General features: G+C 43.5%; 1 protein-coding gene across 1 annotated transcript in view; it reads right to left on the reverse strand.

Moving 5' to 3' along the window:
• LOC130177071 (anosmin-1) overlaps window positions 1-24,604 on the reverse strand; it is a 40,197-nt gene extending 15,593 nt beyond the window's left edge. Inside the window, exons 1-4 of the mRNA XM_056388490.1 lie at window positions 24,362-24,604; window positions 18,268-18,315; window positions 3,964-4,026; window positions 3,382-3,604 (exon numbers count right to left, since the gene is read on the reverse strand). Coding sequence (XP_056244465.1) covers window positions 3,382-3,604; window positions 3,964-4,026; window positions 18,268-18,315; window positions 24,362-24,553 — 526 coding nt within the window. The 5' untranslated portion in view covers window positions 24,554-24,604. The remainder of the gene's footprint in view (window positions 1-3,381; window positions 3,605-3,963; window positions 4,027-18,267; window positions 18,316-24,361) is intronic.
• Between the last annotated feature and the right edge of the window lie 1,344 nt (window positions 24,605-25,948).

Consider the following 25,948-nt stretch of genomic DNA (forward strand, 5'->3'; position numbering starts at 1 on the left):
ATCTTCCCACAAAGTCACACAAGTACTCCTGCAAAGCACAAATCACACACAAAAATATAAACACACAAACACACACACACACACACACACACACACACACACACACACACACACACAGGCTCGCTCTTCCGCAATATGTGGGAGGGAAACGAATACACTTTCTCTCAGCTTGCTCCTTCCAAAGATAGCTTTTGGGTCAGGTTTGGTCCAAGAATCATACAGCATTCATTTTTCAATGGCCACACGCTTACTCCAAACCATGATGTAACTGCTGCTAAAGCACGATCAAGAGAACGGCATCCATTCATGTCTTAATCATGCCAACAATTACACTCTAGGAATATAATTCTCAATACTCACGCACATACTGTCATAATCACTGCTCTAATTACTGAGGTTGAGGAAAACACTACAAATAGTGCCTGTAGCACGAGGATTTACTGTAAACCGAGGATGGCTGACAGGTTGATTGGCTGACTGACTTGTTGTGACAGTGTGAATATGACTCTGGCTGAATTGACTTTCATACCGACATTTACATATTTCACATATTCTTTGTTTTAACTACCTTCCCCGGTTGCTCTTTCCACCATCTTTCACAATGTAGTGCAGAACTGCGCGCTGCTTTTGATCAGAAAACATTTGTAAGAAGTTGGCTTGCATCACATATGGTGCGATTTCTTCCAAGGAACGGAGACAATGACAGATATGAAAACAAAACAAAACACATACAAGTCCCTGATAAACCAGCTATTTCCAAAAGCGCACAGCATCTGTGGCACAGCTCCGCAAGTATATCATTTGAGACAACATGACAGAGCAGTGGATGATGGGAAACGACGTCGGTGATCTATTGATGTATAAAAAAGATTTTAAAAAAGAAAGAAGACGCTTTGTTACACACCAAAAGCCCAGTGGGGCTCCGGTGTCTCAGAGATCCTGAACACTGCTGTTTTTCTATATCAGGGACATACACATGGGCTGGGGACCCTAACCTGAACACGTGCACACACACACACACACACACACACACACACACACACACACACACACACACAACCACACACATACACACACACGTGCACACACACACACACACACACACACAACCACACACACATCTGAGAGTGATCTCAGTGGGGGAAACGCTCCATTTCTCCCCGCTTGTGTTTGCTAATGGCTTCCAGCATCATGGCTCATCACAGAGAAGACTACATACACACTTGTGCACACATAGAAACAATTACGCTCTTCAAACCATGAGCAACTAATTAGACCTTTAACACTGGAGGACCAGGACCAGGAATTCCATCCGGACTTTAACCAGAAGGGTAAACGTGGTGTTGACGGCGACCGGTCGTGAGCTCAAGAGTTTGGACTGAATCAGGCGGACAGGCTGCTTGATGTGAAGGTCTCACGGCGCGCTGAATGCTTTTCATTGACTGGGTCACTGTACTGAAATTTTCAAGGTCACGCCTGCTTTCATCCCTCCCCCCCATTAACGTGCTGTTCACCTTTAGAGCATGACATCTACCGTGACGTCCCTCAGGATTTTTCCAAATCAAATATAAATACTAGCATGCTCTTCTGTGTGTGTGTGTGTGTGTGTGTGTGTGTGTGTGTGTGTGTGTGTGTGTGTGGGCAAGCTCAAAGTCACAAATCACATGCTCTTGCTCTCTAACTTACTAAATAGAGTAAAACATGCTTAGACTGACTGCAGTGTGATTCAAAGCATACACAGCTCCGGTCTATCGCTTGTAGCAGTTCAAAGCTCGATTTAGACTCACTCCTCTCACTTCAGAATCTCCTCAACTTTGTTATGGCCCCGGGCCGCCGACAATTGTGCACTGATAGTGTATATAATGTAGTTCCAGCTCCCATCTCCAAGTTCAGGGGCACTTGGTTCTCACATAATGACTCGGCCGCCTTGGGCAGCGCTATTAAACTGTTTTACTGGAGCAAAGATTCTTGGGTACATCTGTGTCTGCGAAACCCTCAAGCTTATCCAGCAAATTCAAGACAAAAGATATATTCCGACTTAAAACAGAAACAGCATAAGGAATGTGTGGGTGAAGAGCAATATAAAAGAGATGAAATAAAGATTTATGATTCTAAGCAAGTTGTCAAAAAATTGTGTGAGGAAATCTGCAATCTACGTCACCGAGATTTAAAATGAATGTCTTGACAGAGAGAGGGATTAATTGCTTCAACACTATTTATGAAAATTATGCAAACTGCGACACTTAATCACATTAAAAACATGACGTTTGTGCTGGACCACTACCAGATATAAAACGTCAGTAATTGAACAGGAAAAATGGAGATGGAGGGAGTATCCAGGATTCAGCTGATGAACCGTGTTAATCCGATCACCCTTGGAAACAGTACTGAGCGATAATTAAATACAGAGAAGAGTCATTGAGTACACAGACACTTAAGTAACGATCAGTCCACACACTTAGACACTTTGTGCATCAGAGTTTGTCGGCCTGGGCTGCTCTAAAACTCCATTACTGAGTGTTTTATTTCGTGTTTTATGTCATTTATTATCCAAAGTCTTCCTTCTCTTTCTCACTGCTTGATTAATCTCTCTATCCTACACTGTCCTGCCAGTGGCGCAGTCATTACAAAGTCATGCTGTGCGACCAGACATTGTTCAAATACAACAACACTTAATTGCAAAAGCACAGCACAGCAAGTTTTCACAGTTAACAAATGTGATGGAATTGTTGAATTTCAGAGAGATGTATATAAAATGATAAACAAACCATCCTGGAAATTTCAATTTAATGAAATGGTGCAACAAAAGTATGGAAAATTAAGTTTGTTTGATTCATTCAGTGTAAACACGATTCAGCTTCAGTGAGGAGCCGGATCTCAGAATAGATGTTTATGAAGCTCCAACATAACACATATTACTATCCAATACTAAATTTTAGACTTGGTTTTTTGATTAATCTGCATTTTTTAAAGCCACTCTGTGGATTTACATTCAGTAATTACCTCTTTATATAGCAGTTTACCATGTTAGTGGAAGAGTCTGCCGCTCCTCCACTGGTTCCAAACACACAAGGGATTTGCTGGAAATGATGCATGTATGTAATCCAGCTTTACTGCTTTTAATTTTATCTTGGTAATATCGGCCTCTCTGTGTACTGTTTGCTCTTGCGTTCAGTCCAATTGTATTTCTGAAGTAGCTGCTCAAGAAGTGTTTGCTGTTGTATATTAGCCACACTTTTACCACCAGTAACAACGGGGGTCACCAAATCAGCCAGGATTGAAATCTGAAGAATTAACACTAAATTATAAGAACAATTTGTTGTGACAGAATCATTTCACTGTATTACAATAAAATGGAAGTTTACTAGTCTTTAGCATTACCTTTGTAGAGGTTTTTGGGGAGCTGGCAGGTGTGGCCGCAGCCGTTGGAGCAGCACTTTTTGACTGCCGAGCACTCTCCATCCTCCTCGCAGCTCTCCACGCAGGCTGCTGCGAAGCCGCTGGCCTTCTCCGGAGCAGGACAGTCACCCTGCTTCACTCCCTCTACCGACTTCAGGAACTCGCAGCTCGTGAGACACTCGTAGTGCTTCTTGGGAAAGAGGGGCTAAGGAGTGGGGAGAGGATGACAAGAAGAAGAAGGAGGAGGAAGAGGAGGAGGAGGAGGAGGAGGAGGAGAGGAAAAATACATGTCAGATTACTTTTTAAGACCAACCTGCCTGGCTGCAAACAGGCAGCTCTGTGAGCTAACAGGGATTGTCCTGTTTACATTTCAGCTCATGACTCACTGGAGCGGTGCGTACATTGAATAGCTTTGATTTAGCCTCACAGAGAGGGTCATTACAGAGCAAAAAGAGTTACTTCACACTCCTCTCAAACTTTCCTCTTATAGAATTTTCCCACTGAGTCTGAAACACTCAAACACTCGAGTCTGAGGCAACCACTGTATCTGTGGTAGTGACATACCTCACATAAATCCTGGCACTGGTTTTCCTTCAGGTCCCAGGATTCCTTGCAGGGCTCCAGGCACTGTGAAAAGGAGAAGGGTGTCAGTTCTTCAAAGCACCAGCCACATCAAAGGGCCGCTGCTGTAGAGATGGTGCTTTCTCTGCTCAAACGCTGGCTGGTTGGCTGGCAGGCAGGCAGGCAGGCAGGCACCTCACTCAGCCACTTCCCCTGCATATTCACATCAACTAGTCACGCCTCTTTTTGTTACAGGTGCCCCGCTAAACAATCTCGTACAAAAGCAAACATGGAGGCACAGGGGTTGTCCGTTATGAGCAGACAGGCGCACCCTTGCACTGTGTCTAGAAACCTACTGATGCTTGGGGTTTTGCTTGGTGTGGGCCCCTGACAGATTTCCTTACTTCTTTCTACGCCTCATTCTCATCCTGCCACTTCTCTTGCTCATGTCTGGGCCTGATACACTCTGGCACTGGCGCTAAACTCCCTTCTCTTTGCTACACTGAACAGAGAGCGCTTAATAAATGATACACTTGGTTTAATGTTCTTGGGATTCCCTTTTTTTTTGAAACACGTGGAACAAATTTACTGAATGTCTGGCATAGGCACGGGATAAAAGAAAAACCTCAGCGTGAGTGCAGCTCAAAGTCGTTTTGCCAAACATAATGGGATGATAAAAATTTTAAATGAAAGTTTACCAATCTAGTCAAACTCCCCTCGCTGTAAATACAGCAGCTCACCCTGAATGAATCAAATTCAATAAAAGCGAATACAATATAACACAAAAGTCCATGTATGTCCAACAGAATTAGGCAGATGCTGCCGTAGGGAAGGGAATGTGTTCAGATGGGACTGAAATGAGCTGGGGTCTTATGTGCTCCTGTTGCTGGCCTCTGAGCGCTGGTGTGAAAGAGAAGAGCAAGTTCAGTCAAAACAGACAAACCACTGCCAGGCTGCTTCTGTGCTGCACTGGGATCAGCCCCAAAACCACACCAACCAGAGACCTGCCAAAGTCACTCATTCAACTCCATTTAATTTAGACTCCTGCACCGGCTACAGCGCCGAGACAAGTCGCAAGCAGAATACTTTCAACAAGTTCACCGACATTCATCATCTTCGACAGTCCAATATGTTGGTCAGTGACAAGGGGGGGAAATATGATAGAGTAGATACGGAGATCTGCCATCAGCGGAGAGGTCCAAGCTTGGACAGGATGAGAGACTCAATCGCTTGAAGAAACAATGATCCAACCGATCCGCAGTGTTATGTAAGGTACAGTAGAGAGAGGTGGTTGAACGAGGGCAACTACTGTCGACTGCGTTTAACATAAAGATGATGTAAGAAATTTCACATCTCAGTCAGGGGGCCAGAGCTGTATTTATGACTCTTTAATTCACTCATTAGCCAGCTATGTCATTATTATACCATTGCCAGCGAAAAGTTTATTTGCTTTTTATGGAGTGCGGTGGACGGGCACATGATGAAACATAAACCTTGCTTCTGGAGGAACATGCTGCAATCAGGACCACGCACACGCCTGCCAGCGCCCAATTACACTCGGGCTCGGCTCTGCGCGTTGCCCAGCCCCGTCTCAGGCAACCGAGATCCCCGTGTGGACAGTGTGCCGAGTGTTAAACAAGCCGGCTCTTCAGCGCAGAGAGGGCGGAGGAGCTTGGACAGAAGGGTGTTTTCTTAATTACTTCACAGCAATATAGATATCACTCCAGTGATATAAAAATATTAGGTGTCAGAGGGAAAAATCGGACACCTTGGAGGGGAGAGCACATAGTTATGACAGATGAGCGCTCCAAAAGAAACTAATGTGGTTTCCACGGAGCTGATCAGGTGAAACCACTGTAACACCTCAGAGATTTAAGATGACATATGAGCTCAACTGCACTGTCCAAGTCCTGCCTCACCGTCTGGAGCGTCCACGCAGTTTCATCATCATCTGTTATTAATAATATGGTGACCTTATATCATTAATTCTGTTCTCAATTGTGTCCTCTGAGAGTGAAGCCTGCGGCGCAGACGGGGCAGTAGCAGCAGCTTCAGCATCCCGGCCTCAGTCAAGCACCGCGCAGGAACAATGAGGTCTTGAGGCAATAACTGTGTGTGTGCTACACCAGTGTCTTGAGGACATTCTGCCAGTAGACGCACATGTTAAAGCCCCCAAATCCCTCCTACAAATCACTGAACATACACACATAAGCCCGGGGATCAAGCTCATTTTACTCATTGAAAGATCTTGTGTGCACGGACTGAATGCATTCCATTGGCTTTTCCCGGGGACGAATCTTTTTTTTTTTTTTTTTCTGTTTCAACACAATCACAACTAAACAAGTGAAAATAGAATCATCGTTACCTCGAGATGCTCGGGCTTGCGTGCCAAGCAGCATGAATTAACACAGCACATTGCGTACTGAGGATATTGCAACACAGATCAGAATGCTGGCTGTGTGTTTAGTGTTGTCTCACCCTCGCAGTTTTTTTTCTTTTTCTTCAGGGCAAAAGTTCCAAAACTGCTGAATTGTACCAGGAAGTGTATTTAAAAGAAAAAAAATTTTTATCAGGACAGTTGCTTTTGCTAAATCAGTGGATGTATCATAAACAGCACTGATAAAAAACAAAAAAATAGAAAAAGATAAGCATTAGTGCCGAGGCAGTGATAGCTCCCTGCAGGTGTGCTGGAAACCGACAGTCTGTCATCGTCTCTCCCCAGCCACACCCACAACCTGACATTTAAGCAGGGAAGAGGAGGACCGATGACAGATGTCTTGCCAAAGCAAATAGGACGGCTGGATATAATTACAAAGGTGCTCTCATCAATCAAGTGCCTGATTCCTATTTACACAGTTTGGTGCTCAATCTAAACCATCGTCCCGATGCTGCCAAAAACATGCTTGGGAAAGTGCCATAACATATTTTCTATAAGCTCTTGTGCAATGTTTTGCGGGGGCGGGGGGGCGCCATCTTCACCCGATCACACACACGCCCTCATCATCCAGACACATGTACTTCTACTTTTATATGCTGCAATTTAAAAATTATATTACATTGGTTCCTTTGGTAAGTGAGAATTATACCAATCAAGAGCTAATTACAACAAACTAATAAAAGCCAAACGCAAAACTTCATACGTGTATAAACTACACACGTTTTTTTTTTTTATCAATGGGAACAAGCTAGGAGAGATATCTGCGGTCTGAATGTGGGGTATTAGTGGGATCCCGAGAGGCTTGGAGCCCTAAAACATTTGCACATCTTGCACCGCCAATAGCTATGCTAGTGTTTGACTTCTGCGATCTAATCTGGGAAAACACACCATGGAACGGGAGTGGAGAACATAATTGAGCTGGACAGTGTATCTGCTCAATTTGGATGCCAACGTCTGGGTCTCCCTCAAGCAAATCTCTCATGCTGGCAACACAGCTACCATCTGTTTGAATAGCGTACGGAATGCATGTAATTATCCTGTGTGATGTTAACATATTTCTGGTACAAATTTCACCTAGAAGGACACAAATGCTTTTGCTGAGAGATGTCAACAAGAGCACAGGGTTGTTTCTATGGACTTGAGCTGTTAGTGTTAACAAAAGCGGCTGATTTCCCCCTTTGTCCTCTTATCTTCCGACCCAATAGTGACACATTCTGCATGGTTAAGTAGGAACATCCATAGCGGTCTTTCACTCCCCATTTCACGCCGTAATAAAACGCAGCAGTTGTTACTCTGGGGGACCCTGAAAGGCATTCTGTGGGGCCGATGAGAGAGTTAGGCTGAATGGCAGCCAATGTCACAGCCCATCTTCAGTTTGTCATGGCTGAGACGAAGCTGGGGCGGGTGGGTGGGGGAGGAGAGGGAAGTGAGAGAGATTGGGAGAGAGAGTGGGGGGGGGGGGGGTTCTGTGAATAGAACTGCCTTTTCTCCATCATAGGCGCATGGTTATTTCCACCCATCGTGAAAATGCTTACTGGCCTGAGTGAGTGACTGGAATAACAAACTATGAAAAAGTGCGTATATATAAAATGTCACACAACTGTTTTGTTTTAGTTAATGAAGCTCGAACTGCTACCAGTCAGGATTGCCCCAGGCTTAACAACACATGGTGTATACAAAATAAAAGCAATCCACACTGATCCAGATGACATTTTCCCATATTGCCAGAACAGTCACAGGGAGACGAGCGAGACCTCTATAACTGATCCTGTTATTTTGTAAATGAAACTGAGCAGACACAAAATCACACGCCGAAACATGTGAGTACCTGCGTCTACACAAGTCTGCTGAAACACTTCCCTTATGTTTTTCCTCGCCAGTTATCCCAAAAGCTCAGAGGTGACATCTGGGGGCTGAACGTATCGATCGCAGCACCGACGGTTAGTGTTAAGCTCGAGGGGCTGCCAACAGATATTTACAAGGTGCCTTTGCTGCCCCTTGGGATGGAGCCGCAGCTCTCTGCTCCTCTGTGAGACAGATATGGAGGAATCTGTGTTGTTGATTGCACTCAACTGTAAATCTCACTGAGTTATTGCCATTTTCTGCTGCCCTGGCGCTTTTCACACTCACACGATGACCGGACCCAATTATTCCGGCTGCTCTCAGCTCTCTGCTCATATCTATTGACCCATCTAGGAGCAAGTCGTTGGGCCGTGCTCTCTTCTCTATTAAAACAGCCACTTGCTCCACGTACTCACTCCTCTCACTCTATTTCACTTTTATTTGGCTATCGTCTCGCCTTCACTTCCCCCCAGTTCCTCCTCAGTTCTTATCTCCTCTCTGCTCTCGTTTCTCCATCCCTGGCTTTTCCCTTCCCTCTCGCTCTCAGACCACGTCCACTCTAATCCACATAAAATTTAAAACTCATCTTTTCCCCCTCCGTTGGCTTTCCATCTGCCCTAAGCCAGCGTGTTCATACTCAGAATAAAATGGATGTTTTCCAAAACTCTTTCCAAAGTAGATAAATTTGAAAGCAGTAGGCTCGTGTTGCAGTGCAGACAAAGAATTTTTTTTATCATGTGATATATCTTTCACAAACATGGCCAAGGCACTTGCACTCGCCAGCAACGTTATGAGGTCGTGTTTCTGTGCCCCCCCCCCCCAACTTTATCCAGCTTATAGCCAACCACGCAATACAGGTGATGTCATTGACACATGTTTTCTGTCTGTTATGAGACAATTTGCACTTAATGAAATGTGCCAATCACAAACTGTAAAAAAGCGTCTCAAGAGATACTTCGCAGACTTGATTTTAGTTTGAAATACAAAAAATAAATGTAATTTTCATCAGAGTGGAATAAAGGCGTAGCTGAGATGAAGACGAGCAAGCATCGGTACCAACGTGGGTGACTGCAAGAAAGCAATGAAAGATTTTTCTGCAGTGCAGTCGCTCATCTTTTGTACTGATGATTCACCTGAGACAGTTTCTTGGCCTTTTGAAGTGCTCATACTGTCAGGTTACCAAACTACGCAGGAAACACACCATCTGCTCAAAGAATTCACAACTTTCAAACCAAATTCACTTTTATACTGTACTTCATTATACTGTATCCATTAGAACAGAACACAGAAGCATGTCAACGACCACACCTGTACTGTGAGTGTTCAGGCACGAAGAGACACAACATAAGCAACAGAGGGAGTCGGAAGTGACCGGGATGAGCTTTGAAGCAGGACCGCACCTAATGGTTATCTTCTTTATTCACTAATCTGCTGATTATTTTCTCAATCAATCTTTTTTTTCAATAAAAATTCCCAGAGCTCAAGGGGGTGATTTCATATTGCTTTACTTCAACCACTCAAAACCCAAAGATATTCTGGAGACAAACAATGAATCCACATATTTGATCATCTGGAACCAGAGTTCATTCAACCCCATTTCTTTTAAAAAAAAAATTCTTGGAGTGCTGTGCTATTTCATGGTCTGAAAACCTCCATTAAAACATAAAAGGGGAAGGCAAAGAGATTTTGTTATTTTTCTGTTCTTTTGGCATTTCACTGTGGATGACATTTTGACAACAATCTGAAAACACTATGATGGATGAAAAACTTTGGACATGTAAGCATTTTTGTGGACACGACTCCACAGTCTCTTGCCGGTCACCTGTTCCCTTTCTCACCACCAGTTCTCAGAGGGAAGCCACAATGAGGACCATTACTCTTGATGGTTTCCTGTTTTCTCCCTCATTCTCATTCATGGCACATTGCTCTACTTCAAGCTGCCTTACAGAATTCAACTCAAAACCATATTCAAGTCTCTCTTTTTAAGACCAAAAATGTGGAGCACGTGTAGCGGGGGGGTTGCCTTATAGCCGATGCCCACGGAGAGTCTCATTACAGGTTAGCCAGGCTGAAATATATTTCATCAAGTGCTGGAGTGAGTGTAAAATCATGTGCTAGCAAGTCTTTCCAATAGGTCTCTGACAGGCCGTTAAGTTTCAAAGGATTGTAAAAAATATAGCGAGTAAATCAGGAAGAAGATATCCGTGTCCTGAACAGTTATGTAGTCTAGACACAGTATTTTAACTCAACCTAACATGACCTTACAGTGTGTTAAGTACATTAGATACCGTGCGTTTCATTCCTGCGCCGCCGTAAATCAGCACAGGTGTGTGTTGAGCAAACAGTGGGGTGGATCAGGTAGATCAAAAAGAATCACGGCGCGCTTGAGATGCGAGTCTGCAACTTAATACACAGCAGGCTCACACAAGTGCTGATAAACATGAGCTTTTCCCAACGAGAACAAGGTTGCTCATCTAAATGCCACACTTATAACTTATCAGGAAGGAGAAATGTATGATTATATGTAGCTGCTGGAATCATTAACTGTTGATGTCTAGAGGGAAAAAGCCGTGTGCATTTTAAATATTCATACAAAAATGTTTTTGGTTTGATGTTTCACAGGTAAACTTGTACCACAGTGGTTGCTGTGGGGTTTTGCATTCCTCTGCAAACTAACAGGAAACCCACATGGCTTACAGCGTCGGTGTACTCAGAGCTAGAGGAGACAACAATTACAGCACGTTGTCGCTCTGGCACTTCCTTTCTTCCCAGTGCTGAAGTCTTGGGAAAGCGCAGGTATCAAAACCATATGGAAATACAGCATTAGGTGCAATAGATCCTCATTATCCCTGTATCTGTTTATCACTTCTGTCACAGCTGGACAGGCTGTCTGCCAGAGATAGTCTGAATTTTAAAAATCTAAATGCGGTTTTGATTGACATACAGGGGGTGCCAGAAAATTACACTTTTTTGTATTATCAGTAATATAAGTAATAATATAATAATAAGTGTCCTAATTAATTCTAAAACTGATACAGATATCTTCAAATTTCCCTTACACAAATAATGACACATTTTCCAAATCTCAAAGTGTTTTACAGCCCTGAGAGCTGAACGTTGCCAGCATCGTAATTCCTTCATATTTACAACCAACTAAAACACTGTAGTATTCCAGCTCCGGTGGGGTGAATTGAAATGTATATGGCTCCAGACTCTCTCTATTTTGTTTCCCAAACCAGGGCTCAGAGACGGTGAGTAACCTAGCAGGTGGTGTCACAGACATTCTTTGAGCATCACTTTAATTATTAATTTAAATGCAGTTGAGGGCGCAGACAACAAAGAGCTGAAAAGGAATAGCTTGGCAGAAAGTGAGAAGAAAAAAGAGGAGGAGCAGGAGGGGCAGTGCATGAATTATACATTTACCCCACAATCAGAGGTGCCTGCCTAATTTATGAGCAAAAAAAAAAAAAAAAGCCCACACAGCTTAGCTAGAATTGTGCTTTGTCTGCTGTGGAATGCAATAGCAGTTCACTTAATACTTAATGGCTCTGAAGTTTCACTCAGACACTCCACCACACCCCACACACACACACACACACACACACACACACACACACACACACGCCAATGCCCGACTCTCCTGTGAGGGCTCCTTCTTCTACAGGTCCTCTGCCATCTCACGTTGCTGTGCTCTGCAGTGACAAGAGTCAAAATTACAGTGGCTGTAACCAGAGCCTCAGTTATCACCTACCTCTGGGCTCAGTTTACATTTCATGGCAATTAGACTCAACAGGATGTATCCATCATGTGGGGTCAGATTGGTGATAAAGAGGCCAGCGGTCCTCTCCGCTGTGACGTGGCATGGGAAAGAACAAACCCTCCCCTGCTGTTCTCTGAAAAGCCGAATCAGATCTGCCCGACACATGATTTACTGTATTTACTCCCACTCCATCACACTGAATAATGTTATGATGACAGATGCACAGGAGCAGAGCAGATCACATGATAAAACACTTCCTCACTGCCAACGATATTTATTCAGCCCGTCCATAAAGCTGATTTACAGCAACGATAATGAACTCACGTTCTCGATGCAGACGATGAAAAACGCATCTCGCGTCATGGCAACGTCAGTCATGGCAGACTGAGCAGATAGTAAACAAGATAAAAGGATGTCAGCCATGTTGGCTTGTTTTCTACAATCACCACTCAAGCGGTCCCAATCCCTCCTCATCTCAAATGAAATGAGACCTGAAGATTCTGTCTCAATGTAGGCCAACGACAACTAGAACATGACACGCCTTCTGAGGGGAGGAAAGCCGCCCTAATCCCACGCCGCAGTCACATTCCAACACTATCTCCACTTGTTTATTTGAGTCTCAGAAACACTTCAAAATCACTAATCCTACTTGCCCTCTCCAGCTTCCACTAACAGCTCCTTACAACAAGCGGTTCCTTTACGCGTCTTTGAAATTGTAAAAACATACAGATTGAGAAATAACGTGCAGCCCAGTAACAGCGATATAATGTATTCAATTTGCTTCAGGTGATGTTTCATCTCTCTTTTATGTACATTTCAAAAGCTGCGAACAAAGACTTTACAAAGAAAGGGCAAACGTGGGCAAGTTCACTGGGTAGAGTTTTGGATTTTCATCGCTGCAGGGAATAAACAAAAAGGCAAAAAAAAAAAGAAAAGATGGTTGATACAAGTGCAGTCTGGAGAGCTTAAGTATAAATTACTCTACTGAAACAGTGAAATGCCAAGACATCGGTCAATCACTGCGTCTTCTTTGAGACACATTCTGGTCTTCCATCGTCCTGAAACTGTCACACACAATCTACGGGATTTATCTGCAGCAGCTTTGAGGAGAGCTGGAATAAATTGATAAGCCCACATCTACTAAGAACATCTGCTTTAAGATTCTTACATTCTAATCTTCCCTTCCTCAATGTGACTGTTTGGCATGATTCGTTCGGTAACAACATATTAGCATAGAGCCGCAGAATCATCTCTCCTCACAACACCTCTCAGCACGTGAGCTTGGGTAGGACAAGACGGCAAAGTCAACATGATTTGTCCGTCATAATCTACGATAGTCAGCCAATACATGCTCAGAATCAGAATAAACACTTGACAGCAGATTGTCTCAGTGTGACTGGTCATTATTGCTAAAAGAGGATTTCACAGCAGCTTTGATTACATTAATCCTTCAAGAAAATGAAATCCCTTCTGACAGGGAGAACATGCTCAGGCGATCTGTGAAAGGTCGATTACCCGAGAAAATAAATGGCCACTATTTAAAAACACAGGCTGGTGTGTTGATAGCGAATGTGTTTCTGCATGGATGATTTCCTGGAGTGCTCATCACTCAGGTGTTGAACAGACAGCAGCTTTAGATGTGAGCTTCTTCTTTTGCTGAAGAAGTCTGTACTGCAGTTCCACGGCCTCTTCGCCTCCTCTCCTGTGGCTGTGGGGGGTTTTCCTTCTCTGCCACCCACCATGTGAATAATGAGCTCCACAGATAGCAGCCAATGAAGCGACCCCCCCTTTAGCCAATGAAACTTAACAACCATGTCCAGATCAGGTCCTTTCCTGCTGGGACTGACCAGCCCTGCTTCACACTCCTCCGCCACCCACACACACACACACTCACACACACATACCCACACACAGTCACACATACACACACACACAGTCACACATACAATCACACAGTCACACTGCCTCAAACTAGATATAAAACAAGAAAAAAGGGCTTTAGAGAAGGTCCAGAGATGTCTCTTTACAGGCTCTCCACCACCTCAGACTTCTTCCATATATATATATATATGGAAGAAGTATATATATATGGAAGAAGTCTGAGGTGGTGGAGAGCCATATATATATATATATATATATATATGAAATAAGAAAATCAATAGTCACACTGGCTAGGATTGTCTCTTACATTTTACACTCTGCTTAACAGCTCCACTGACAGGCAATCCAGACACTGCCCACTTGACAGATTGATTTCTAGTCCAGCTTGCTTTGAGGTGTCGGTGCTGGTAATGTGGCTAACACAGGGAGGTGAGACGAACGTCTGGCCTCAACATGACCAAAAGGTGCTTTGAAGTCCGTCTAAGCACCCAACAATCCCAGCCATGCCCAGCCGTAAAACCACCAACCAGCACCCACTTCATCACATCTTTTCAGTGAGCCTTAAAGATATACTGCCTACCGCCAAAGAGAGGATGACCACACAAAAGCCTTGTGAACTGCATTGACACGCTCTTAAAACCTCAAGCAAAAGTGACGTGAAAGAATGTGTTGTTACTTTATTTAATTTTTCTGAGGGTCACTTTACCACTGACCCTGGAAAAAAAAAAAAAAAAAGAACTGATGGGGAAGTTTGACCATTTTATTTTGGCGTGAGAAAACATGGGGTTTGGTGGGGGGTGGGAATGGAGTGAGGCGGGGTGGGGGGTGGGGGTGGGGGTGGGGGGTTGTTTGACAGTGCGCTTTGAAAGACACTTTTGAATGAGACATAGTGGCATTCCAATGATTGTTATTCGGGCAAACCCCTCCGAAGCTTCAAACATGTGAAGACGAAGGCGCATGTAATCCAAAAGAGCAAACACTTCTTATTCTTGCGCTGGTATGTGCGGCTCGGGGTGTGATTGGTAGGAAGCGGCGCTCAAAAGAGCCACCTGGGATTATGCGAGACATCTATGAAAGACATGCACGACTTATTGCCGTCAAATGGCGACCAGACAGACAGAGAGAGTTCGCTCTCCCAAGCTTTTCCCCTCTGCAAACTCTCGCTAAATAAAGTGGAGAGATGCTGCTGGCTCAGAGAAACACAAGGTTAAGTCAGCAGCCCATTGCTAAAAGATGTTCTTTTCAGCCAAGTGATCACCACTCAATCTGATTAAGTGAGAGATCGGTCTTAGTGAAGGGAAAAGTGCACTGATTTTTTTTTAAATGTCCAGGGTATTCAGGGTGTTTAAATGAGAAAATATTACACTGTCTTCCTCAGGAATTATGAGTGATGGACACTTTCCAATGACTCACCACAGGCCAATTTATCCAGGCACGATGCACATGTCCTCTCCTCTCTTCCTTCCCTGAGAGAAGTTTGAGTAATGAAGCATACCGCTTTGTTGCAGACCGGCATTCAGCTGCCTTAAGTCAATCCTAGCATTTGATTTGGAGCTTGGATCACACCCATGGGCAAAGCAAACCCAGCTAATATCAGCCACGCTCTGAATGTGGAAAGCTCTTTGGCGGCTTCAGCACACTCTCCCATGCATTTGCACAAAATCTATATTCTTTTCACCGGCAAGAAAAAGAGAACACCCTGGAGTTTTTTTTTTTGTTTTGTTTTTTTTTTTAACTTTCAGGGAACACATCCAAACTTCTCAAGTGGGAAGCTCTTAACTGTAGGGAGACAAAATGACAATAGCTCATAGAAATGCCTGCTGTCTGTTCTCCTGGCGTCTCCCTGCTGAATGGAGTTTGTCTGCGGGTCCAGTGTTATGGCATGATAATGACTCCCCGGCTCTCCAAATGCCACCTCGCTCTGCTCCAGAGAGAGAGAGAGAGAGGGCAAGCAGGTTAATTACCATGACAATGGGGACACTGAGAGCGGGGGCCGGCTCCGGACACTGCATACGAAATGACCGGCGTGACTTTCTCATCACAAATGGAAGCAGGGCGCTTTGATTTCCTAAAATGCAGACAGATGGACGGGGTCACAGCATCTTTGTCTGAATTATTAGGCAGCCCGTCCTCGCATTTTCTTCACAGGCAGGGAGCCCTCAGTGGCTCTTTAACAGAGCTCTGGGTGGACAGGCCTTCTGCCCCTAACGCACTCCCCGGGAGCCACTGCCTTTGTCTCTCTGTTTGACTATGTGCTGTTCATGAAGTGAAGAGGCTAATCAGCGGCTGTAGAGCTATTCACAGGGAATCACTGTACAGCATGGGCCCATTTGGTACAATTGTTAGAGTGGCCACAATAGCTCTGTGTTTTGACACACTACACACAGGCCCTAAGTGTGCACTCGAGTCACTGATGTGGATCTGAAGTGTGGTGATGTTTGCTTCCAAAATATTGACTTCTGGCTTCAAATTAAGCCTGCCTCCTGAATGCCTGAACCAAAACCTAGGTTACAATAAAAATTAATTCAATTCAGAGGGCCCTTGAAACTATCTGGAAGTTGTACAGCTGTAAAACAAGCATATCATTATTTTTAACATCAAATTCAGGTTCGTTTATTTACAGCCTACAAGTGGGATAAAGAAGTGCTAACTGACGTGCTTGTTATAGCAGGGAGGGGGAAAAAAAGGAGTCCATTAAAGGGTTTTTTGGACATTTGAGTTTCAGCAGTGGTAGCTGGTTGATTATGAAAACAGTATGCTGTGCTTAGACTCACAGCCAGCAAAAGCCTTATTCAAACATAAAACTCTGCTGAATGACTGGGGAGCGACTAGTGCCAAGAGCCGATGTTGGCCATCACAGTGGAAAGGAGGTTTCACAGCATTACGGTGAAGACAAAGGAGGTTTGCCTTCCTGAGAGCCTGAACGTTCAACTGAAACATACAGACGGGTCACAGATTATTTAACATTATATTATATTGTATTTTTACCTCATATTTTGTTTAAGAGACAGTCAGACAATCTTGAGCTAGCTGTGCTTCGCTTTCAGGTTCTTCAACTGCCACATGGTGTTCAATTTCGAGAGGGTATTTCACATTTATTGATGTGAGAAAACGCCATGTTGTAAACATTTGCCAAGTAGTGTAAGGAAAATAACCTATAGGCTACATTTGCACATGTTGTAGAAAAGCACAAAGCACAATAGCTCTGTTGTATCCCCGGCAAAGGAAACAATTTGAAATTCAAAGGGGGAATTTAGAAATCAAACACAAAGGGTGATTTTGCAAGGCAGTTGATACTAGACACTGATTGTGATTAATATGTACACCAAACGTGAGGCCATGTTAAGTAAGCACTGCATGAAAAAATAAAAAATAAAAAAATTCAACCACTTTGCATTTTTCCTGAATTTCCAATTAATCTCCATCATTGCGATACTGTGATTTGCCCAAATTCCCAGCATGCATTCCTCTATAATTACACCAACATCTGTGGACTTTTGAGAAAACCCAATAAATACATGCAAGGATTTCATCTAATTTGTTGTCGCCTCTACAATCACATACTTCCTGTATTTCATTCTTACACATTTTTATAGCACTGAGGAAAACCCAGCAGAGGAGGGAAAAACCAACAGACACACAGCTTTCATGAAAGGGAATCCCGTCCTCCTGTGAGTCTGTGTTGTGTATATGTCCTATTTTGAGTCCTCATGGGCTAACAGCATTGAATCCTGGTTTCACGGTCTGTTTGTGCGGAGGTGAGAGCCTCTGACAGCTACAGAGAGCATTGTTCAGATTGCTACTTGGACTGGGCTCTACTAGCGTATCATCCTTCTTATTTCAGCTCCACAGTGTTCTCTGTCTACAGTCTATACAGCACATGTCTGAGGGGCCTTGTCAACAGCTCCAGGAGAGTCTGATAGAATATGTCAGCGCCATCTTTTCAGAGGAGCTGTCAACACCAGCTTTGTATCACCCCTCTTCGGGACAGGGCATGAAAAGCAAACAAGCGCTGCGGGAGGTGTACCATTATGCATCCTACAGAAATTTCCAAATCACAAGTCTATGAAAAAAAAAAAAAACAATTATGCTGTGCTTTCATAAATCGACAGGCTTTTATCCTCTTCAGATTTCTTTCAATTGTATTAAATTGTCCCCATTTACAAGAGCAAATGAGTCACAATGAAAGCAGAAGTGATCTAAGTAAGGACTAGCTGGAAAGAAAAGAGTCTTTCTCAGTATAGTCAACAGCTCTCCAAGCGATTCCTGCAGGCGAGACAAAACTAGTCCTGTCGTGACTCGCACACTTTATGTTGTGTTATCCTCTAATAATGAGGCATGTATGTGGCATGCGTCTCGTTCATGAAAAGAAGTGAAACCACACTACCTTGGAGCACTGCTTGTGATTCTGGCACCACACCAAGGATCCATTATTCTGTAGGAGAAATGAAAAAAAAAAAAAGAAAACTATCATCAATCATCACAGATATAGTTGAAAACATATTTATAATGACTACTTCATAAAATGAACATGCAGCTTTGACCTTCTCCTCTCTCATCATGATACATTTTAATATCACTTTCCCTTAAGTCGTGGCCTTTTTGACTAACAAATAACGCTAACAGCAGATACATTTCAAAGACTGACTTTGAGTGAGCTTTGTGTGCTGAGTGCATGTAACCTAAGCAGGAAAGTGGGGTCAGCAGCACCAGGGCCTGGGTAAACCTCTGGTCAGTTTCAGCAGAGCATGGTGACCTCAGCTTTTCTGAGGACCTGTTTGATCTCTCAACAAATGTCCCTGAGGTCACTGAGGCGGGGACTGATGTCAGCACTCCTACATGGACTGCAGATACTGCCAATTTTCCCTCTAATTGCCGTGGAAGTGCCACCTTCTGCACTCCACTGAGGCAAACATTTGGTCCTAATAGTGCTGTGTATTTATAAGTCCTCTATGTGTAAATATGGAGAGTTGTTGAGCGAAGGACCAGTGGGGGTAAACGGCTTGTGCAAGTGGCCATTTCCTGAATTCCATTAGGGGCGAAGAATTATGTTGTCATTCCCTGCAAAACGTAATTGGGCCTGGATGGCAAGAGCAAGGCTAGTGCTTCATAACAAATGACCAGCTCATCCACATGAAAGAGACAAAATGTTTGAATGCGCCGTATATCAGAAAAGGGGGCATTTAGGTCAATGTTTTAAAGCTGCAATAACTGTTTTTTTGGCCACCTGCGAGGAGTGAAAAGGCCGTGAACACGACACTGACATGTCATCACCTTTTAAATCAACAGTTGCCTTTTGATGCATCCAGAAGATATGAAGCAACGTTAGCATTCATTTGGAGTCAAAGTTTCTGGCCACTTGATGAATGTAAAGTCCAATATTCACTCTTCTTCCAGTTTCATGTCTCCAATAACAGAAAGATGCTGTGAGAGTGGTGACAGTGAACCAAAGCAATAAAGCTGTGGGCTGTAAAACCAAAACAATGAGCTGAAAGAAGCAAAAAAAAAAAAGTTGTGTAGAGCACAGGGCAACTGGGTCGAGTGGGTTCATCATCACTGCTGACAATTGTGACAACGCATGCAAATACTTTATGTGGAGGCTCTGAGTTTAGAGTGACATTAAAGGAATTCATTCCAGTTGGTGTCCTAGATATGAGTTTCAGTTTTGGATATTTTCTGTGCGTCTATATGAAACTGTAGGATACAGCCAAACTTTAGGGGTCTGCAGGCAAAAAGTCTGCTTAAGTTCAATGTCAAGTTCAAAGCCTTTTCCCACAATGTAATCCAGAAGAAATTTCCCATGAGACCTTAGGAGAGAACTTATCATTAAAGGGTTTAATTTGACATCCAGTACCAGTAAGTGCTGTGCTTTTAGTGTCAAGGATAATGGTCAAATGGCTTCAAAGGAATCCATGATTGTATGGTTATGTCTTCAGAGAATCTCTTCCACTGCAGATAAGGATGAAAAATATATGAGTAGCTAAGAAGACGAGGAATAGTTGCTTCATTTTGTTGCCAAATGAAGTTCAAATGAGCTCTAACTTTGCCGAGGAGTTCAGTGCACATCAGCAGGTTTTCTGCCCTGCTGTGTGAAATGGAGCACCTTCACTCTGTTTGGCTGAACACTGATTAAAGTATGAATTATTCCTCACCAGTATATCATTTTGCACTGTATCATATGATTAAAATCCTTGTAGAGTTTCCTCACTTATAAAAAATGATCAGTACAACCAAGCCAAACCCTCTGTTAGTGACACCCTGTAAAAAAAAAAAAAAAAAAACCTTGACATTTACACTGGCAGGCGATGCCTCGGGATAATTTATACAGATTGTCACAACTCTAGACCACGTCCTAAATCATCAATCCTGTTTTTGACACCTTTCTTCGCCCATCCGTCAACAGCGACAGGGCCAGATCCACAGAGGAGCTAATTTTGCTGTGTGACAGCATCCATAGAGCAGAGAAGCTCAGCAGGATGTTGCCCCAGCTGTCCAGGCCTGACCCCACCATGTCAGGGACCAACGGGGGAATAATTATAGGTCAGGACTTCATCCCTTTGACTCACCATGACATTCCTCTGCAGTCTGAACATTATGCAGTGCTGAGGACTGTCAAGGACTCCAGTGAATGAATGCTTTCCAGATATCCTCCTGTGTGACTGTGAGGCCAGACAGTGGTCTACGAATGTGCTGCAAACTCGCCTGCTTTGTTAGTGACACTGGTGGAGTCATGTAAACAGGGGATTTATCACAGAGGTACATTATGGCTGTTGTCAGCTGAGAAGTCAGAGCAGGTGGCCAGGGGCGTGTTGTATTGTCTAGCCAGCTGAGGAGAACATGGACAAAACCCCTTTTAGCTTTGAGGATAGAATTCCACCTTTTGAAAAAGGTAATCTTTTGTTTCCTGCGAGCCTCTCATTTGGATTAAATGGATCTCGGTTTACATTGGTGAAGTGTTTTTGAATAGCATTTAATCCTGCCTATATGTTTTCCAACACTGAACTACTGGGAAATGTTGCTATGTCTAAGAGACCTTGTACATTTCTGGCTAAGTTAACAGGAGATAGGACTTCAAAGGACAGACTGGTGTCTCTGTGTGTCCTTTGACAGCTCAGGGGTCCTCGGGCGACACCAAAATAACTCCTCCTTAAGGGCACATATGCAGCACCAAAATAAAGGGCCCCAAGATTTAGGCTTTAACTTGAGTGGGTGTGAGGGTTGTGGTCATTGTACTCATCAATTATGCATTTTATATGAATTATTTGACAGGAGATCTGAAAGTGAGCTAATGTGTCCAGCGCACATCCAGTGTTAACATAAAAGGGTGCTTCAGAGATCTCAAACAACATTGATGCAAAGTTGTCTCCACTTAGGAGTGAAGGCTGTTTGTCAAATGAGGTATAGCTCAGGGTGGTGCAGCAGCACCAGGGGCTGAGATTTACAGACAGGACTGTCATGGTTTAAATGCATTTACAGAGAGGTGAGGCCAAGCTACATAGACCTCTATTCATCCGCTGTCTTCACTAATGAAAAACTCCACACATGAGACGCACACTGGCTGAGGTTTGATTCCACCGCAGGTTATTTAATATCAAAGGCGAAAACAAGGGGACACGGAAAAACTACTTTCCAATGTTTTTTCTTCCCTTTCGCTTAAAACACAAATCTCTCAAGCAAGATGCTTAGACTTTACTGCGCAGCACATTAGAAATGAATGACTGAATTTAAAATGTTAGATTTTTATTGCTTTGAATGTAATAACAAGACCTCATGGACACACCTTGTTTTTGGCTTCACAGTTCCCCACATAAATAATCCACTACAAGGCTGATGCTTTCAGAATACATAATTGCACAGGGCTCCCAGCTCGCTCTTAATATTTTAGAGTGTCCGAGGCTAATATTTATGGTTGGGTGTTCCCCTCAGTCTATTATATTAGGGTGACAAGTTCCCCAAAAGTGGAGTAAAATGTCAATAAATCTGTATTTGGAAATACTATTACAACAATAAATCTAGAGCTGCTATAAATCTGACAACCAACAGACTACCCATGTGTTTCCTAACTCTCCAACTCCATGCTCGTTTCCATTTCACACTAATTCATAATTGCAACAATTAAAACAAAGTCTCTGATTTGTCCTCTGATTCAAACAAATAAAAAGGAAAGACACGTGGGTGTTCATAACATCTGCAAGTGCTAAATTCTCAGAGTATCATTCCAGTACTCACACACTGATCAAATTAAAGCTGATATGAAAAACAGAGTTTTCAATTCCAGCTGCTAAATGTGTTAAGAGGACAATTTGTCTCTTGTACCATAACCAACATAAGTAGTGGTCCATATAGATTACTAGATATGGAGTACACGCAGTAAAATATTGAGAAACAGTAGGCAAAAAGTCACAGCTTTGACATACAGCCCAGGCATTTCATTTCCATTAAAGTGGAAAGTGTTGTACGTCTTGGTTTTCCTATCGAGTATTAAATGACCCCTGAAGGATGTCCGAGTTGAATTGAAAGGTCTGTCGTCTCAATCACTGGAGTGGAGCTCCAAGCGGCCTGTCGGCCCCTTGCTGTAATAAGATCTGGCAGGGGAAGCAGATCCACCTGTAGGCTGCGCTGACTGAGCATGCTCCAGTGTTGTGGCAACAGTACATTAGAGCTTATCACATTTAGCGCAATTGGGAGCCAGCATTTAGCAGGAAGGTGACCTCGGAGGAGCTGCAGCATCGGTAGCTCGGTGTGTATCCTCCGCATGCCTATGAGGTGTGATAGTGGCACTTATTGGCAGGGCCAGGGGGTAGAGGGCAGGGGGGGAGGAGAGCCATATGTTTTTGCAGCTGACCAGACCCCCCCACCACCACGCCACCCCCATTTTCACCTGAAAGGACTGTTGAGAACACAGTGCATTAGACAGTCCGTGCAGATTATCAACAATTGCCTTCTATTCTTAGACCCATAAGATATCACCTTGCTTATCACCAACCATAAAAATGCCCCTCTCTTTAGACAAATACCTCCCTCTGATTTCCCCCTCCCTGAGTAAGGCTGCCTGAGACTCCGAGGCTCTGCGGTCAATTATATCGACTATTAGCTGTTCATTAGAGGTGAGACTTCCATCAGTTATTTGACTTCACAGTCAGTTGGTGACTAATATAATTCTCCAACTTTGCAACCCAGGGCAGTAATATATTCTTGGATTCTTCTCAAAATAAATCCCGGCTGCTGCCAAGTAGTGCTTTAAGGAACACTGTTTTCAATCTGTACCCTTTGGATGCACGGCACTACTAGTTTTCTGTCCTTTTATTTCACTTCACCGCATTCATCCTCCACCCCAGGTGTATATTATCCCCTAATAAAAATGCAAGAATTGACCGCAGTAGGTCTCTGTGTCCCGTGGAGGAACTGCATTAAGAGCCACTGCACTAGATCAATAAGTGCTTTCAAAGTAAAGTTAATTGGGGACAAAGAAACAAGCAATGCACTCTGTTGATTCATTAGACTTAATTACAAATTTACGTTGCTCCACAATGTTTCCTGACAATTAGGAATTCATTAATGCACCTTAAGAAAGTCGAGCCTTGCAAATGCAAATGAAGTGAGTATAAAAGCCGGTCACCAGATAGATAGCTGGTGAAAAGAAGCAGAGAGGAGAAGGATCAGTGACCAGTCCTTTTCTTTTCGGGAGTCCTGGGAGAGAACAGTGTGTCCAGTGGAGGGTGAAAAACTACTTCTGACACCAAATACCAAATCATCCAAAGAATACAGATAACTCGTAGTAGCTTCAGACAAGGTCTGCATCACAACATGCTTCAAGGGGGACACCAGTGTAAAATTCTTACTATGAACATACAGTAAGGCAGTGGTCCCTATCATTGGAGAGGAGCACAGATACCTTAAAAAAAAAAAAGAAGTGGGGAACAGCAACACTATGTAGAGTCATCACAGCAGTTAAGTCCATCACATTAGTAGCAACAGTAGCAGTCATCTAATTTTCCAGTAAACAGCATGTAATGAATGGAAACACTCTCCAATAAAAAGGCACCATCATCTCTCAGCCTCAGACACACTGCATTGTGTTAATTGGATATATTATACAGCGTCCCTCTCTACACACACAGGCGACCAGTCATATCCTGAATGTGGCAACTTTGCAAGCAACTCAGACCTTCAATATAGATGCTTATATCTGCAACTGGTGTTTTTGTTTTGTTTTTTTTGTGACACTTTCTTTTTGGAAACATCAACTGACTTCGTTTGTGATCATTTCCTGACAGAAAACATAACTAGCAAAAGTATCCCAGCACCATTAGTGACCTGCTCCTCTCTGCTCACAATGGGCTCAGGAGAAACAGGTTTGACTTCTGTGGGAAGCATCGACTGGCACATTTTCATTTATGACATGACACAACACCGGGGGTTTGGTTCTGTTTTTCAACACGCTGCCGGGAGTTTGAGTTACTGTGGCCACATGCTCGTACCTGAGAGTGCTTGAAAAAAGCAGAGATGCGAGTGATGTGCAGGCTGAGGCATCTCGAGGCGCATCTTGCTCGGTAAATACTGGCAGTGAAGAAAGAGTCGTCCTGCTTCCTCGCAGACACACTTCCCGGGTTCGTTAACGCTGTAATCCACAAACACAGGGTCACACACACGTTCAGGCTCCTGGAAAACATGGTCCCGCGGTTGTGTATTTAATCCCTCCACGGATCGGACACTACTGCGCGCAGGCTCCGCCGGAGAAACTAAAGAAACTTCAATTATACACTGGGGAGGAGTCACGGGCTCACGTGCCCTGTGATTGGAGGATCCCGCAGTGACTGACAGACACGAGGAGCCTTAAAACAGGTAGACTGCTGCATAGTCCCGCACACTGTTCAAGGCATGAGAAGGGTTGTTCAGTGTGCAGGCCTTCAAGGAGGAAGAAAAGGGTGCATGAATGGAAATCATGGTCTTTGGTATAATCATAGCTTGTAATATAATCAGCACTTGTAATGGAATGAGCTGCAGTAGAAATAGAAACATACAGGTGATCATTATGAGCTCAGTCCAGCACCTTGCTGTGCAGTACTAATGTACAGTGTGTTATTTCTGGACACATTGTCCAGTGTTATTGTTTCTTATTATATTTCCACTATACATGTAAGCAGTAAGTGAAAGATACATGATTTGATTTAAACACATTTAAAGGGATACTTGGGGGACACTTGAGAGGAAGAATTGGCAAATTCGAAGCAGCAGAGGTACCCTGACTTTCAGTCCTATCTGTCTACCTCCACAAACACCGGATCTTACATTTTCCATAATGCAGTTTGATAGTGTCTTTCACTAGACCTCCTGCCTCCTAGATGAACCGCGTCTTTCAAACTCTACATCCCCAGTTTGCAGTCTTCCTGATATTAAAAATGAAGGTGTCAAAGCTAATCTGAGATACATAATATAAGTTACGTTTTCACTCTTTGTAAAGCATACAGCTGTCTTCACAGGCTGAGCAGTAGCTTACGCCTTGTGACGAGTAAACTGAACTATGTGTGAAAAATTGTTGGAGATCCCCTTAAATGCAAATGCTGACTACAAAGTTCAGTTAAAGATAAATTGCTCACAGACACTCTTATATAAAAATGACTCACTTTCTTATGCATTTATTGCCTCCTTCCTTCCTTCCTTCCTTCCTTCCTTTCTTTCTCATTTTCATTTATTCATGCATTTCTTTGGCAGTGTACCAGCTTTTGTGCTCATAGAATTCATGAACAATACACCCAAGCATCGTGCACAAAGGACAGCCGGATACACACCTGTTTATTCTAATGTATGCAGAGGGGTTACATCCACTGCCATCCACTGATGGCACAACTCATCAAAATTGTGGAGTAGACAGGTTTTCTGTATCAAGCCCTCACATATGGCCACGGTGATGCTTGCCAACATCCCAGGGAAGCCCTTTCCCTTCAGCTCTCGCCTCCCAGTTTAACAGTAGCTTGGAAAAACAATTCTACATGGAAAACTATTAAAACCATCCTGACTAAATTCCTCAAGATGGACTCCCAACTTCTGGCATCATTTCATAGCCT

Source organism: Seriola aureovittata, chromosome 11 (assembly GCF_021018895.1).
Source record: "Seriola aureovittata isolate HTS-2021-v1 ecotype China chromosome 11, ASM2101889v1, whole genome shotgun sequence".
In the NCBI taxonomy this organism is placed as follows: Eukaryota; Metazoa; Chordata; class Actinopteri; order Carangiformes; family Carangidae; genus Seriola; species Seriola aureovittata.